This window comes from Oculina patagonica, chromosome 10 (genome assembly GCF_052425735.1).
Source record: "Oculina patagonica isolate OP01 chromosome 10, crgOcupat, whole genome shotgun sequence".
NCBI classification, from domain to species: Eukaryota; Metazoa; Cnidaria; class Anthozoa; order Scleractinia; family Oculinidae; genus Oculina; species Oculina patagonica.
The window spans coordinates 11362715-11378973 of record NC_135767.1 but is presented as its reverse complement, the minus strand read 5'-3'; the positions used below and the strand labels follow the sequence as shown (position 1 = coordinate 11378973).

The window sequence follows — 16259 nt, the reverse complement described above, 5'->3', positions numbered from 1 at the left end:
GATAAATCACTTTATTTCATAGGTACTGAGATTTACTCATGAAAATCGTAGGGAGTAAAAATCGTACTGATTCAGAGCTTAGCCAATCAGGAGCACGAACGACAAAATTTCACTGTGAAAAAATATCGTTCGTCCAATTAGCAACGCGAACGACGAATTTTCACTGGTGATGAATGAACGTATTGAAGGAAACGTCATCCCACAGCCGTTGCCGACAAGAAAACCCGCGCTTTGAAAAATGGCCGAGGGAAGGTTTGCTTCTGTTTCCTCAGTTGAAGAATTCATTTTAGAACAGGAAAACAAAAACACCGCTCAAAAAACTGAACGAGATGTAAAATTGCTTGAAAGATTTTTGATAACGAAGACAGAAAAATAGAAGATATTCCGGCTGTTGAGCTGAATGAATACATCAGCCAATTCATCATTGCCGTCCGTACCAAAGATGGAAATGAATACGAGCCGACTTCTCTTCGAAGTTTAGTGGCTAGCTTTGAAAGACACCAGAAGAAAAAGAGTTATTCTGTAAGCATAATCAACGACTTGGTGTTTGAGAAAACCAGGAAAGTTCTACAGTCTAAACAAAAGCAGCTAAAAAAGCAAGGAAAAGGAAATAAACCGAAAGCGTAGGTAGCTTTGACAAGCGACTGAAGAGTTGAAAATATTGTAGGAGAAGGGTTTGCTCGGTATGCGTAGTCCCGAGGCACTTCTAAAAACGCTCTGGCTAAACAACACTCTTCACTTCGGACTCCGTGGGTGCCAAGAACATCGCTGGGGAGATATAAAGCTACTGAAAACGGCAAGCGGAGTCGAGTACTTGGAGTTCAATGAAAGACAAACAAAAGCTAGAACGGGATCAGACTGCAAATCCGTCAAACTCCGAAGCGATGCGATGGAAACGTCTAAGGCCTTTGGAACTGGAAAGTGACTCTGATGATGAATAAATTGTGATTTATCTTCTTGACTTAACTTTGTTATTGGCATGGCTTCCTTCGTTAACAGACATTTGACTTAACTTAAAAATTTTGAATGCTGGAGATCTTTGATTTACTCAGTTGTTGAGCACTTGAATGGTTTTACAGTGTTATTTATTTGTGCAAATAAATTTGTCTACTCAGTAGCACGGAAAAAAATCTCAGTACCTATGAAATAAACATATTACAGCATGGAAAATGCTTTGTACGATTTTTATTCACTCGTTGATACGTATCAGAAAACTCACTCGTTCGCTACGCTCACTCGTTCCGCCGTTTTCTGACACTACTCAACTCGTGAATAAAAATCGTACGCACGCATTTTCCATGAAGTAATCTCTATATCCGTTCGATAACGAAGTAGGTTTTGTTAAATATTCCTAATAAATACTTGTCAAATGGATAGCGATTTATTCGCTGGATAGCGTTATCCACCCTTTGATCAACTGGGCCTAAATACTTTAAAGGTACCAACATTTCGCCGCTTTCTGTTACGGTTGCGATCTATGAAATTCGTTTGCAATGTCAAGATGAGAAAGTCTGTCTGTTCTTTCTTTGTGACTGTTTAAAATCGTCAGGTTGCTAAATAGCCATTAGGTTATTGTTGAACGAAGCCATGTTTTTTATCTCGGGAAGTCGAAAACGATCTTTTACCAGCTGCTCTGGTTGCCGGATTTACCAGTATAAGCTGGCATACCGTGATGACGTCTCGCTGATTGAGATATAGCCAGGACGCATAAGGAAGAACAAATAATTTCATGCTAAATGTTCAACGATAAATGTTGAGACTGTAATTAACGTACCTTAATCACCTCGACTCGACAATCAACCGAATAGTTTGTTGAAAAATCGTGTCATGAACATAACCCAGTCATGTTCGGATTGAGGGGGGAGGGACAGGAGGGTAAATCTCCCTCCTCCCTACTTTTTGCGCCAATTTCTCCCTCCTCCCTACTTTTTGAGCTAAAATTTCCCCCTTCCTTCCTATTTTTTTAGCCAAAATTTCTCCCTCCTCCCTAATTTTTTTGGCCATTTCTCCCTCCTCCCTATTCTGTACCTCCCCCCTCCGGATTGAAATTGACCAACTACGAACTTACACGTTTTCCTAAGGCTAGAGGTGCGCTTGCAGAAAGAAGCCAAGTAAAAGAGATAAACTTGTACTAGCTCAAGGTTAAAACTAAAAGAATATTTGATAATTTGATAATAACTTATCCTGTACGACAAAGTATGTAGTTAAATCATCTGCACGTGTACTTTGCCAGTAACTTTTGTCCCAAAGGTTTTTTTTGCAATTCTTTTGCTCCTATATTGTCCCTGAAGAACGAACATACCCGTCCTTCTTATCTTGGGAATCACAGCGGCTTAGACATAAGCCTGTGCTTTTTTTATGCTTGTAAAGTTGCTATCCACTCTAGCTTATGACAATGCTAGAGCTTATGTCGCAGTGAATCCAGCATAAACTGCTACTTGCTTATTGTTTTATTGTTGTCTTCAGGTTGCAAAAAACAGCAAAATATATTTACATTTCCACTTCTAGGGTGGTCCTAGTGGTCCAGGCCCTGCCATCTTGTATTTTTAGCTTGCTACTAGCTTTTGTTGCACTTGAGAAGTTTGCGTGCTGCAGTTATGAAATGTTTTCAACTATAAAGCTCAACAAATATCATAAACAGTCTATAAAAGATCATTTTTCATGATATTTTGTATGAACTTTACCCCTTTAGTACGGTCGTTTAGCGTCTTTTATGAAATTTTTGTCAATTGTCAAATATATTATTAAGACAAATATTTTTCGTCTTGAAATTCCGTTAAGACAATTTCGGATCTTCATCTCGTTTAAATATCCTTCAATAATACGAGACAACACATAATATCAGAACAAGCCGGCAAAGCCACCATTTAAGTCATTTCCCCATTTTGCATTGCACATCCTTTCTACGCAAAATTTTACGCGTAATTAGACGATTTATTTTTTCTCGCGGACTAAGCCGCATGGAAAAAATCGTCTCTTTCTCGTAAACGAGCATGGTGACCTATCAATTTTTTTCTCAGATTTTGGGTGTAGCGATCAAGTTCTTCCTGTAAAAAGAAAACAGATCAATTCTTATGTTTGAAAAATAAATTATCACTGAAAAAGGGGTACTTTGTCTTTGGAAAGGTTTCCCTGCTCCTAAACGAATATGGGGGTCCCACTGTTTTATTTCAAAATTAGGCAAAATCTATGCTCAGTTCTATTTCGGGGCAATTACTTTAAATAATTATTTATTACTCACCGGAATAATAATTATTGTATGAATAGCTGTGGTCGGGTATTCCACTGTAGTAAGTCCGTTGCCAATTCCAATTCAGCTTAATATTTTTAAAATAAGATCCGGGATATTCTTTCCAATTGCAACTACCTCGCTGAAATGTGCAAGGGATATCTGAAAAATAAAAAATAAAAATAAAAAAAAAATGGTAAATCATTCCAGAATCAATGTAGTTATTTTAATTAGTATTATTCAAGCCTTACATTGACAGACTGGTCACCGTTATCACTGTTTTTTGTTTTGATGTCCGGCAAACTTCAAAGGGGAAAACAAAATGCAAACAACTATTGTGTTTTGTGATCGGTCAAGACCAAAACATGCGAACTAAAGAAAGAACTTTGTCAAGCTATTCACTACGCCCTTAGCAACCATTCGATAGCTACTGCGCACACATGGTTGCCCGGTACCGCTATGACGCATTTTTGAGTCGTGTAACAAAGGAAGTTTCTCCCCCCCCCCTCCGCCCTCCCCCCCCCCCCTCCTAGTTGCCATCATGAAACATTAGCTCTATAATTTTCCTAGAAAAATAAAAGGTAATCTCACCTTTATTTTCAACTCGCTGAACTTGTAAAATCATTTCACTAGAATGCCGTCCACCCAAACGAACTGTGACAGTATTCCACGGAACCACTCGTTGTCTTGACAACGGACTGAGATATCTGGCAGAATACTTCAGCATTGTATGTCCATTAGGATCTTCTATTGTGATGTACTTCATATTCTTCATCACTAGTAGCTGAAGAGCAAGACCTGCATCTCCGTCAGTTTGGACGACCACTTGACAGTAAACCTCCGGGTTTGAGTAACTCACATATGGTGGCCTAAGGTATAAGAATAAATCACGATCTTTGACAGTGACCGTTGTTTCTGGAGAACATGGCATAACTTGTCCGTAGGAAAGACCATCCATCCAATGACCATCAGGCTCAGTGAAACTCAACCCATGCTTATTGTTTGTTGACGTAACGTTCTCAAGGGCAACATTCCGTTTTGTTATCAATATTTCACTACCATTTCCCCCAGTATTGACCAGGGAGGCGTTTTTCAGGTATACTTCTCTTTCTGGAAACAAAACCTTGATACCACCTGCTGTGCAGTTTAAAATAGACAAATGATTCATTTCTGGAAGGTACTGGATTGTTTCAATAGCAGCAACCATCTTGCCATGTTTTTCACCACAGTGCTCAATCTTCAGGTACTGCAGATTGGATGTAATTGGATACGATGTGTTTCTGTGCTCGCGAATGAATCTTAAATTTCCCCAAGGCGTTTCTCCACTGCAGTTTAAAACAACTTGGCGCGACGAATTAGGACTGCGATTATGATAAGAAAGCGAACATTTGTCAATCTCTTTTTCATCTCCATTGCAGCTTATCATTGCACTTAACTGCCCTGAACTAGTAGATGCCTGAAAAGCATAATCGATGGACGATGGTGCTTGATATCCGAGTTGTTCACATACCACTTTGGCGTTATTTCTTCCAAATGACATACTTTGGTTTACACACACCGGGGTCCAATTGCCATTTTGTAAAACCTCTAAACGTCCAATCCACGGGAACGTACCTCCTTCTAAACGAATCGGTATTGATCTCCCAGTTTGAATTTTATTCAACACAGAGAAAGTGACGGGATGATCCCTGTTTCCAAGCACAAAGAGTGAACCAAGAATCAACATACCAACACCGGAGCCAAACTGTACCTCAACACCAGGGTGAATTGTTAGTCGAGCGTCTGGCAAAATAGTGAGATCAGAGGTTACTTTATAAGGACTGTACTTACTCGGCAGGTGAAGGGCAGAGGAAATACGTCCGCCTAAATACCCTTTTGAAAGTGCATCGAGGCTGTCGTCTTCGTTTGCGCCTTGCATGACGTTTCCCTTGCTGTCGAGGAACGGAATAGAAACAGCTAAGGCGTATTCGTAATTGTCTTCAGCGTCAAAGATTCTCTCCTTAATTTCAGACTCATCTTCACAACCCCAGAAGTTTAAGGACGCATTTACAACGCTTGTGTGGGAAGATGCAAAGATGTTCACGCATAGTTCCTTTGAAAAGCTCTTGCTGTTAAATCTGTTATGATGAATGGAAATTGTTTTATAATCCATCAGTCCGGATATGTTAACTTCACAGGCCAGAGACCTTGATGTGTCCTTGGTGTTGTTCACAAGTGTATTGTTCATGAAGGTTATAGGTTTGATCACCGTCGCCGCTCCTACACCTAAGTTATATTCCAAATTGAGGAGAACCACGAATAGCCCTTCGTTAGACTTGAAAACATTGCCAACAATCACGACTTCCTTTTCCGTTCTTCTAATCTCTATAACGCCTTCATTTGAGTTGTTGTTATCCTTGAAAACGTTATTTTTCACCGTACAAGGAGCAAAAGACTGTTCTTCTACATAAACCGATCGTCCTTGGTTTCCTTCAAATACGTTTCCATCAATGATCAACGCCTTTGCGCCTCCTTTAATAGATATGACGCCTTTCTCTTGGAAAAAGTTAAATAAGAACTTGTTTCTTCGCAAGAAGATTCCAGGTGAATAACGCGTATCGGTATATCGTGTTGTCATAACAACAGATGATTGAGTGTTGTTCATGAAAACATTTCCTTCAAATTCCCATGGATGAAACTGTGGGGATGTGTCGATGTTTATTACCGGTCCCTGGTTCATTAAAAATGTACAGTTTTTAAAAACCGCTTGAGCGATACCAGGTGTGCCTCGACTATAACGAATTTTTGAGTAAATAGAGGTATCTTTGTTCCATCCAAAAAAGGTTTTGGTTGCAGAAAATCTCACGTCTTCATAGTAACCATAAAGGTAAATTCCATATCCCTTGCTATAAGTAACACTGCTATTTAGAAGATGGACAGATTTCTTACCATCCGAATCTATGTAAAGTGCATTGGAGGTTGAGTTTGAAAATTTGGTATTTTCGATGTTAACGTTGCCAGAAAATGAATAGAGCTTCACTCCAACTTTGTTTCCAATAAAGGAACAGTTAAACAGGTTCAGGCTCTTAACAGTTGAAAATCCCGTCGTCAGGCCGTTATTATTCAGTGAGTCTTGTACGACTGAGCTTTGGATTTCAATGTTGCCGGAGTCCTCACCACCCAAATAGATTCCACCTTTGGCATTACTTATAAAGTTACTTTTGGAAATAATAAGGTTCGCTGATTCAAGTTCAGTTTTTTCCGTGTCTATGATTTGAAATATAAAGATAGTGATAAGTACACAAAAGTGAGCAAAACGTTAATGTCGTTACAGTAATCCAGGATTAACCCTATTCAGACCGTTTTTTTTTAATCTTTTCAGACCGTGGGGGGGGGGGCGGATTCCCCCCCCCCCCTTCGTAACTTCTAGAATATTTAAGCAATCACAATGAAACTTACAGGATATATAGTATGTCCGAAAATCTAACTTTTGGTATACGTCACGTGGGATGATGACGTCACAAATGACATCATAATGCCAAAACAGCCGCCATCTTGGATCCGCCATCTTGGATTTCGAAATTTTTTCAAAACGTCAGAAAACCATTTAAAATAACTGGAAAGTACCCCAAATCAGTGAAAGTGTGCTTAATACCAGTAAAAAGGTGAAATTAATTGCATTAAAGTTATTTTTCTTTAATAGAAACACGAAACTTTTAAATTTGGGAAAACGTGCCTGTCAAAATGTCGTTGCCATGGTGACGTCAAGTTCCTGACACAGCAACTGATCGTATCAAATCATTTCCAGATAAATTTTTGATATAGTCGGAAAGTTTGGCAGCGTTTGGTTGAATATTGAAAAAGTTATTAGCGTTCAAAGTCAGCACGGGCACTTTCCGCCCTCCCCCCCCCGTCTGGATAGGGTTAAGATGGTATTACCTAGGCTACATTGTACAACACGTAATGGTTTCCTCAGTGTTGCCACTATGCTCTGATTGATACAGATATTAAGACAACTCAATGGTCTAGTCATAAATTGCAACAGTTGTGAGGGGAGTTGGTAGGCAGTATGTGCCTAAGGAGATTTAAAATGAGAACTCCAAACGTTCCTTGCGTCCGGAGAAGACAACAACTGCATTATTAACCAAGTTTATTCCCATTCTTATGCGGCCACCTCCTGTGTTCACAAGGAAGAAATACTTCACGTTTGCCAAACAGAATTTCCCTTAACGTTCAGTTTAAAAGAACTTCAACTTAACAATTTCATTATTTATCTACGAGGCTAGAAAATCGCCTTAATTCGATGAAAAATGAAAGGATGGTATAGAATAATGCTCAAATGACTGCCTTTTTCTTTTGCGAAATCACAATTTACAGAACATGTGTGTAGCTTTCAGTTGAATGTATGGTGCGATCATTTTTTGGCTGTTCAAACGGTGGGGGATGAAATTAGACCTGAACGCACTATTTGCAAAATGTGTTAAATGAATTGTACTGTAAAATCATAATGTATTAAACATCGCAATTAACGTAAAACTTACCTTTGATAAGAAAGAGCAGAAAATGCACTGTGCTCCGGTAATTGTTGTAACGAGATGAACATTCGAGAAGGACCGAGCTCGAGTTTGACTTCCACGCAGGGCGGCTTGACCAGCTTAATCTGTGAATATCCCAAAGATTGCTTGATGTCTTGTTTAGTCCATTGTAAACGTGAAACACTTCATACGAACCTATATCATGATGGATAAGTTGCATGCCAATGCTATAATCCTGCGGAACTGTGATCACCATTTTGCAACCACGACTGCTTTCTGTTGTTACGAGCAGGTAATACACCAGGCTAGAATCATCAATAAAGGTATTATTTTCAGAGCACATGTGGATATTTATTTTGACACTCGTATCCGCCATTTTGAAGACATGGGTGTTGAGGGGTTTCCAGTTATAATTATACAGAAACCCATAGCCTTTCGTGTTTACAACATTAGTCATCACGAGATTAAGAAATGGAGTTTCCAGCCGTATTCCATCTGATTCGGTATTTGTTATTGTTGCGTTCATGATGTCGTGAGAAATTTTAAAGGGATCTGGATACATCATTTGCAAGCCAACAGCGGCCGAATTATCCACGAAGACCCCCCTGATATTGTGGTGACTGAGGTCCACCCTTAAGGCAATACCAGGAATTCTTAGGTCGTTTCTGTAAGCATAGCCGGCGTAGCTTATGTCGAGAGTCTTGATGTCACTTTTCTTTGGTGTTACTGTCAAGTGAACGCCAGCCCAGTATGGAGTTTTGCAAAGGATATACGCAACATAGTTTGAGCATGATGACGAAGAGATCCAGTTGTTCCTGTTACAATGCATGATGCTGTCATTTTCATCTGTGTTACAACGAACATTGTGGATAAAAGCCTTTTCATTTCCACTGGAAGAACGATAACTGTAAGTATTAACTTCATATCCTAACTGCCTGCATACAATTGTGGACTCGTAGTAATATCTGCTAATGCATACCGGCATCCACTCGTTGTTGAACCATATTTCAAGTCTTCCTTCCCAAGGAGCAGGTCCACCAGCCAGCCTTACTTCCTTCTGCAAAGGCGTCTTTGGAATGAATTTGACCCTTTTACTCTTAGTACCTTTGATGACAACCTGTCCATAAACAATGAAAATGGCTTGCAATGGAAATTCTAATGTCACGTTTTCTTCTATAGTGAGAACTCCTTTAGGTAGAACTATGACATCACTGGTTACTTGATAAGTGGCACTGTCTTTCGGCAAGGTAAACGGTTGATTTAATGTTCCTCCTAAACTGTTTCCTTTCAGAAAACAGAAAGGTCTGTTACCTTTATATACCTTAATATTGAAAGAATTAAATGAATCCAGAAATGGGTAGTACTTGATCTGTGCGAGTTCGACTCGATCACTGAAGTCGAAAATCCTCTCCTTTATTGTGCACTCGTCTTTTGTGCCCCACCAGTTTTCTCTGGCTTGAATAAATCGTTCGTGATCTTTAAGAAGAGTTGCCATTTCGTGGGGAAACAAAGGGTTGAAAAACGAATTGTGCTCAACGATGGCGGTCCCTTCTTTCACGGCTAGAACGGCTTGTGTTCTAGTACGGACATAATTACTGAAGAACGACTGAATACCTCGGTTCTCGAGAAAGGTGTTATTCTTAAAGACAATGTGGCGCTTTTGGGGTAAGTCATTGTAATCAACAAAAACAGTATATTCTCCTTTGTTCTTGATGAATGTGTTTGATAGAACTGTTACATTGACGGGAGAAGAGCGATAGCTCGAACAGGTGTAATAGTCGTAGTAAATCACCTTCATCGCATATCCACTATTGTTTTTAATGTCGTTATCTCGGAAGACAGCATGTAGCTCGTACCATTCGGGACCGTACATATACAAACCGAATTTCTGGTTTCCCTTTACTATGTTTCCATCAAATGAAAGTTGAACGCGTCTCTTACGTGTATAGCTATTTCTGCAGCCAGAATTGTGAAGCCAACATCCACCAAGAGCGTTATTGGCAATTGTAGAATTTGTCACAGTCACAGTATAGTTCTCAGTACCTTGTCGGAATTGAACGGTCAGATAAAATGCGACACCGTATCTGCTGCTTTCTGAAACACTGCAGTTTTGGAGATGAGCTGATTGAAGTCGAGCGGCATAGGAATCGGCGAACGATAATCCGTCCCGTTTGTTTCCATGAACGACACAGTCTCTCAACCTAAGCTGCCCCTCTTGAGACTCTAAGTAAAATCCATCAATGTGGTTACTGATAGAAGTCCAGGATTCTATACTTACGCTGGTGCCTCCTTTGATAACAACTATACCTGTTTTAAAGTTATTAGAGGTGGAAATCTTTTCAAAATTGAGGTTACCTGTCAAAACTTGATTAACATATACTCCATGTAAGGTATTTCCGTCAAACGAAGAGGATGTTACATTCAAGCTGATGGCTTTCACTCTTTCAAAGAAAGCTCCATGCTGAGAATTTCCCAGTGACGATATGTCCGAAAGACGAATTTTACAACCTCCGCTAAAGTCCTGTAAATGGATTCCCTCGCCTCCTTTGTTGCGAATAAATTGCGTGTTGGAAATACTTACGATAGAGTTGAGCTGCTTTGATATGTATAAGCCACGAGCCAAATTCTCGTCAACGTAGCAGTCAGACATGAAAAGTGACAGAGTTCCTGCCTCGATTATGATTCCTGATTTTTGGTTTTCCAAGGAGCGAACGGATTGGAGGACCATAGATCCTGATATCTTCTCTATGTGTACACCACGATTTTTGTTATTTTCAAACGCTGACAATACAACATGGAGTCTTCCGTATACTTCGTTGATGTGTAGGCCATCATCACCGTTTTTCGAAACCATAGTGCCAGTAATTTGAGAATGACCCATGAGATCGTACACTGTAATTCCGGTCTTAAAGTTGTCGGAAAAGTTGCTGTTTGATATCATAAGTGATGATAGCGAACCTGAATAAATGCAAAATCCAAATATTCATTATAATGGTAAAGCGCGATAGTCATAATCTATGAAAATAATTTAATATTGAAAGTATATGAATCTGTAATCTTTTTTCAAGTACAAGGTAAGCGTCATGAATAAGGTCACTCATTTAGCTTTTGACATATTTTAACCTTTTTTAACCTTTTCTGGAATCATACTTAGCATAACGTTTATTTTTACCACTCAGTTCCGTAATTGAAAGCTGCGATGTGCTTAACAATGTATTTATTCATGGGCAGACTGTTACCTTGATCTTCCACTATAATCATCTCCAAGTGAGCAGGAACTTTGGAATTGCTTTTTGAATAGAAAGAAAGTTCCAAAACAGAACTAGGACCAATTTTTATTGTCTTTCCATTGTACTCATCTGTGATCGTACTGAGTAGGGTTTTGTTCTCTGTACGTCCATCTGTAACATTGAACTCAAAGTCGCTTCCAGTTATCAACCGGAAATGCACGGTGAGTGTTCTTCCAAATGGAGCCCTGAAGACCTACAATGTAATTGATAATTTATACAGTAAATAAGTCTGAAATGTCAGTTGTTTTCTTGCCCTTAGCCTGTGTACAGCCGTGCCCCTCCCCCTCCCCGATTTTTTTGAGGCGACGGCTGTACACAGGCTATCTTGCCCTCAGCCTATATGCTAGTAAAAGCGTAGTAATCTTAGAATTTTGTTATCCTAAGAAAAAAAAAAATATTTTCAGGGTTCTATTCTTCTTCAGCTCGAGAAAAAAGTCTGTTACTGTACACTGATAAAATTCCAAGCTGATGACGTTCTTCTACAGAGATCAATGTATTGTCTCGGATTGGTTGTTCGCGACTGAAACAACCTTTCAGACACGTCACACTACATAAATCTCTGCAAGCAACTTCATTAGTAAAACATTTTCCGGGTAGATTTTCAAGTGTGCAAAAACGTGAGCGCATGTCTACTCGCGCTAACTTCTTTTTTTTTTTAATTTAGTCCCATTGCAAGCTCAGCTCCAGATAATCCAGTTGCGTAATTAAGAGGCACATTTACTACTAGAGCGGCTTTTACTTGAGTATCCAATGTAATTCACATTTGCTTTAGTTTTGCATTACTACGCTGATAAATGAGTATAAAAAACTCCAGCACTTTCTCCAGAACTTTTCCGCGCTTTGTTCCGGTTACATGTATTTGTATCGCATTGTGATTGGTTCCTGACTCTTCACTGAATTGTCTGTGTCCTTTGTGATTGGTCACAGTGATTGCTTTGGTTTTGGTTTTACGTCACTCGATTGAAAACCGCTCTTTAATACGGTCATGTTTTACGTTCTGTAAATACAGTTGTGTGTTTGTTTGCCGAGTAGGAATGAAGCTTGCTTTACGCTATCTAAAGTAGAGTTTTTCAAAGCGTATCATTGATGATCAGTTGAATCTTTGACATCCTTGAACAACAAACGTTATTCAGAACTCTTAAAACATGAGATTAAAAGATTGATTTTCACTAGAAGGTTCTATTTCATTTCATTGCAATACGAAAATCAATTCAAGGATTGAATTTAACACTACCCCTACCTAGTTATCTTCTCAGAATTCTTAATACCCACAACTATCTCGAGAACTATTCTTTCTCACCTGGCTGCAATTAACCGGCAAATCTTTTCCAGATGCATTAAGAACAAAAGGAAAATAAGGTTCTCCTGGAATCATTGAACAAAAATCCACCGCTTCTTCAATCCGCTTGTAGACAAGACCATCCCCGAATCGTGTATCCTGGACCGTGACATTATCAATCACGACCTTCCCTCCAGAGCTCTCAATGTTTATACCAGCCAAGCTCGATCGAAGGATGGTGGAACCAGTTATAGCCAGATGATGTTCGAGTTCTTTCACCAGCAATCCCGAAGCACCGTCTCTAACTGTAACATTTATCAAATCCGGTGCCTTTTTCAGGGCTTTAATGCCTTCAAAAGCATTCACTATGTCTGCGTTCTCCAAGGTCGAGTTGCCTTGACTCTCGGAAGAATTACTCGGAGCGAAGTAAATGCCTTTCCAGTAAACTGTCTCGACCAATAAAGGAATCATGGTGTCACACTCGATCCCAACGTCATAGTCATGATCTGTCGCAGTTCGCACAAAATCGTTGTTTTACATGGTGGGAACAAAACATATATATAAATTCGATCAGTGATGTTTTTAAATGCTGTGTCTTTGATCTCTTATATATTTAGGTGTTATTTTTAAATTTCAAACTATTATGTATTTATTGAGAGGGCGGGAGGTCTCCTGGAAAGGCAGGGCAGAACAGTAGTTGACTGGCAGGTGAGCCAACTGTTCTCCCACGGGCTAACTCATTCACTAAACATTTCATTGTACTACCACCGCCTCTCTCGGTACATCTAGATGCGGCATCCTTGGTTTTGGGTACTAACGTTTGATAATGATTTTATTTTGTGTTGCCACATTGATTCAAACAAATATGCTATCCCCCCCCCCCCCCCCCCCTCCATAGTTTTACAGGATTAAAGAAACAAAGAGGAAATGATTGAACGGAAAGTTTTCCAAACTACATAGCACAAGGATTCAAAAAAGTATGTATGAATACCTAAATTAATAAGTGGAAATACCTTTCCTTTGTTCAAACAAATTTACTTACTAATTTTTAATTAGCCCATCAACAAGTGGAATACCTTATTTTGATATTACCATCACGAAAGCTAGGGGTGGAAACGCGGCTAAATAAACCAAATATACACATTTAATATTTTGTTTCTTAACGCCAACTGTCATTTTTGTACCTACTGGTCATATAGTTTCGTAGACCAGGATTATATATTTTTATATTTTTTTTACCGGTCTTTTAATTTCTTTTACCTCCACGTTGAATTGTTAGGCCGAAAACATGCAGAAACTTACTAAACGAAGAAATGATTCTCTAACTTCTTTGTGGTTGTTCATTTTAAACTAAGACAACATTAAATTTAAAGGCAACTCACAACAAGAACGCCAAGAGTAGCGACAATCCCAAAGACTCTCTTCGTTTCCCTTGCAGTAAGGATCTTGCATATAGACTGGGCCGCTTCCAGGATGCTTGTAATATCTCTTTGCTCCGAGGAAGCCAAGTTGCCTACATGCCACTTCCGTTTCTCTGAGATCCCAATAACTCCAGCGGTCACAGATAGTTCCCCACTGCCCGTTCCACTGTATCTCCAAGCGACCGTTGCTGTAAGACGTACCATCTACAAGCCTTATCCGAGGCTTGTAAAATCTGTCTAAGTTGGTGTCATTGCAATGAACCGTATCGTTACAAGAAATCGCTCGAAACGTAATTACTTCTGAAGGCGTGCCCTTTGCAAGTAATGAACCGTGAACGCGAACTCCAACGTTTGGGACAAAGCGTACTTCAGTACCAGCCTCTATAGTAAGAGTTGCATTCTGGGCAACAACCAAGTCACTCGTGACCAAGTATGGACCGTTTGCACGACTGAGGGTCTGGTTACTGACCACACTGCCGTTCACGTTTTGAAGATGGTTGTTTACATTGTCAAGGCTTCCGTAGGTAAAACAGAAGAGTGATATCATCCACAACTTTAAAAGCATCGTGAATTTCCTCACACCTGATGCTTATATCAACAGCGTGTAGTTATTACATTTGTTTTTCAACTGGCCTGAAACACAAAGTGATAAATTACTTTAATTGTATTTTGTCTGGACATTTTTTGAGTTGATGAAACTCATAGGCGGAGGACGGTAATGCCATAATGGAGATGTCCCTGTTATGACCGTTATCAGGCTGAAATGATGAAATATTCGACGAAGATATATGCCATAAAGACATGCAGGGATTTTAACCGAAATAACCCGTAGATGAGATGAGGAAGATATACCTTTTATAACTCGATCACCATGTAAACGTCATACCACGTTAATAATGTAATGTTACCCAAGTTTGAATATCAATCCTTTACAACACCCCCCTGGATTTTACCTTTTTTTGATGTTCTACGTCTTTAAAACTTACATTACAGACTAATTACACTTTTAATCGCCTTAACTATGTAAAAATAATTTTAGAACTACTGATATTAAGCAATTCTTTGACGACATGAAAATCAATCAAATCTGATTTGCGTAACGTTACTTTACTGTCAATAGGTAACTATCTGCTCTTTTTAGACCAAGTTTTATGGTGTCGACTAGAGGTATGTCTGAATTTACAACGAAATTCCAGGGTAGTAATTTCACCCAATCTGTCTGTACGTCCGAATTTTGCAAAATTTCATTTGTTTCCTTTGAAGCTCAAAAGTATAATTCATCTCATGATACTATTTGCTAATGCTAGATACTACATTGAGGCAAAGCTTCAAAACCCGGCAGCTGTTCAACATCTTCGCAAAATAAGATGATCAAACAAATTAAACAAAACAAAAATCGACGTTTCAGTGATGAGGTTGTTCATTAGGTGCACTTGGTGGCCCAATTTTTGCCAGGACGCGGTACCTTTACACGCCTGTTGGCGAAAAATCCATCAGCAGTGAAATCTGTCTTTCTAGGTTTGTTTTGGTCACTTTCTGTAGCCCGAAACATATTTGAAACTCTTGTTGGTTTTTACTCGGAAACACTCTAGCATACCAAGGTATTTCCAGAAGGTCCCCCTTGAAGGGAAGGGTCGCAGTCAGTGGCATCATAACTTGTAACCAGATGTTCATCCTTACTGCGATCGTAAAGTGAGAAAAACTTATGCGTAGACATAAATTATATCATTTTAAGGGTTGTTTGTTGTTGACTGTAAAGAAATCTATTGACGTCGGCTGGAAATGTCCCAAAGATCTAACTGCACTTTTTCTAGCCCAACTTTTATGATTACAATTAGTGCCCTGGTGTTGCATGTTCCATCACTTTATAAATTCTGCCAATATCAAGTATTTTTCTTTTAATTATTTAACATCGAATTCCCGATATTTTCTCGTACAAACCCTGCTTTTCGCACCTTGCTTGAGTTCCCGGGAAAATTGTGAAATGACAAAAAAGATTTTCGAAAATTTGACAAGAAGAGCTCTCGGTTAACGAAGAATAAACAATTTGTCATAAATATTCGAAGATAAGTGACCATGAAAATTTTTGGTGCCTTCAATTCCGGGAATTTTATCCTTTTTTTCTGCGAATCGTAGCAACGATTTCCATTGATACAATATTTTGGTTTGTGCGTTACCCAAGTTGCAATTTGCGCCATTACAGTGTCATTAGCAAGAGAGAACGAATAATTTTAATCATAACAGTACTCTTGATAATTGCCATCTTCTATGTACAAGCGAAGCCATTTCATCCACAAAGAAGGTTTCTTTTGATTAACTTAACTTTGCGGTCTGCCTGTCAAGTGTCAGTGACATTTCAGTGACATGTTTAGTTAAACACAACAAAACAAAACAAAACAAAAAAATCGGCTAATTATTTTAGTGCATTCTAGTTAAAAATCTATCCTCTCCTGTTATTTTCGTAATTAGAATTGAAATGAAAGGTGAATTTAAAACTACTGGGGATTGAATGAAGCTCTCCGTGTC

The 16259-nt window shown here is 39.1% G+C and overlaps 1 protein-coding gene and 1 pseudogene across 1 annotated transcript in view; one reads left to right on the top strand and one right to left on the bottom strand.

Moving 5' to 3' along the window:
• Nucleotides 1-14349, bottom strand: part of LOC144628465 (uncharacterized) — a 54375-nt gene extending 40026 nt beyond the window's left edge. Inside the window, exons 1-6 of the mRNA XM_078486559.1 lie at nt 13695-14349; nt 12334-12818; nt 10983-11226; nt 7750-10701; nt 3821-6475; nt 3242-3391 (exon numbers count right to left, since the gene is read on the bottom strand). Of these exons, the coding sequence (XP_078342685.1) occupies nt 3242-3391; nt 3821-6475; nt 7750-10701; nt 10983-11226; nt 12334-12818; nt 13695-14298 (7090 nt within the window). The 5' untranslated portion in view covers nt 14299-14349. The remainder of the gene's footprint in view (nt 1-3241; nt 3392-3820; nt 6476-7749; nt 10702-10982; nt 11227-12333; nt 12819-13694) is intronic.
• On the top strand, nt 17-925 carry LOC144628691 (uncharacterized protein KIAA1958-like; annotated as a pseudogene).
• Nucleotides 14350-16259: the final 1910 nt, after the last annotated feature.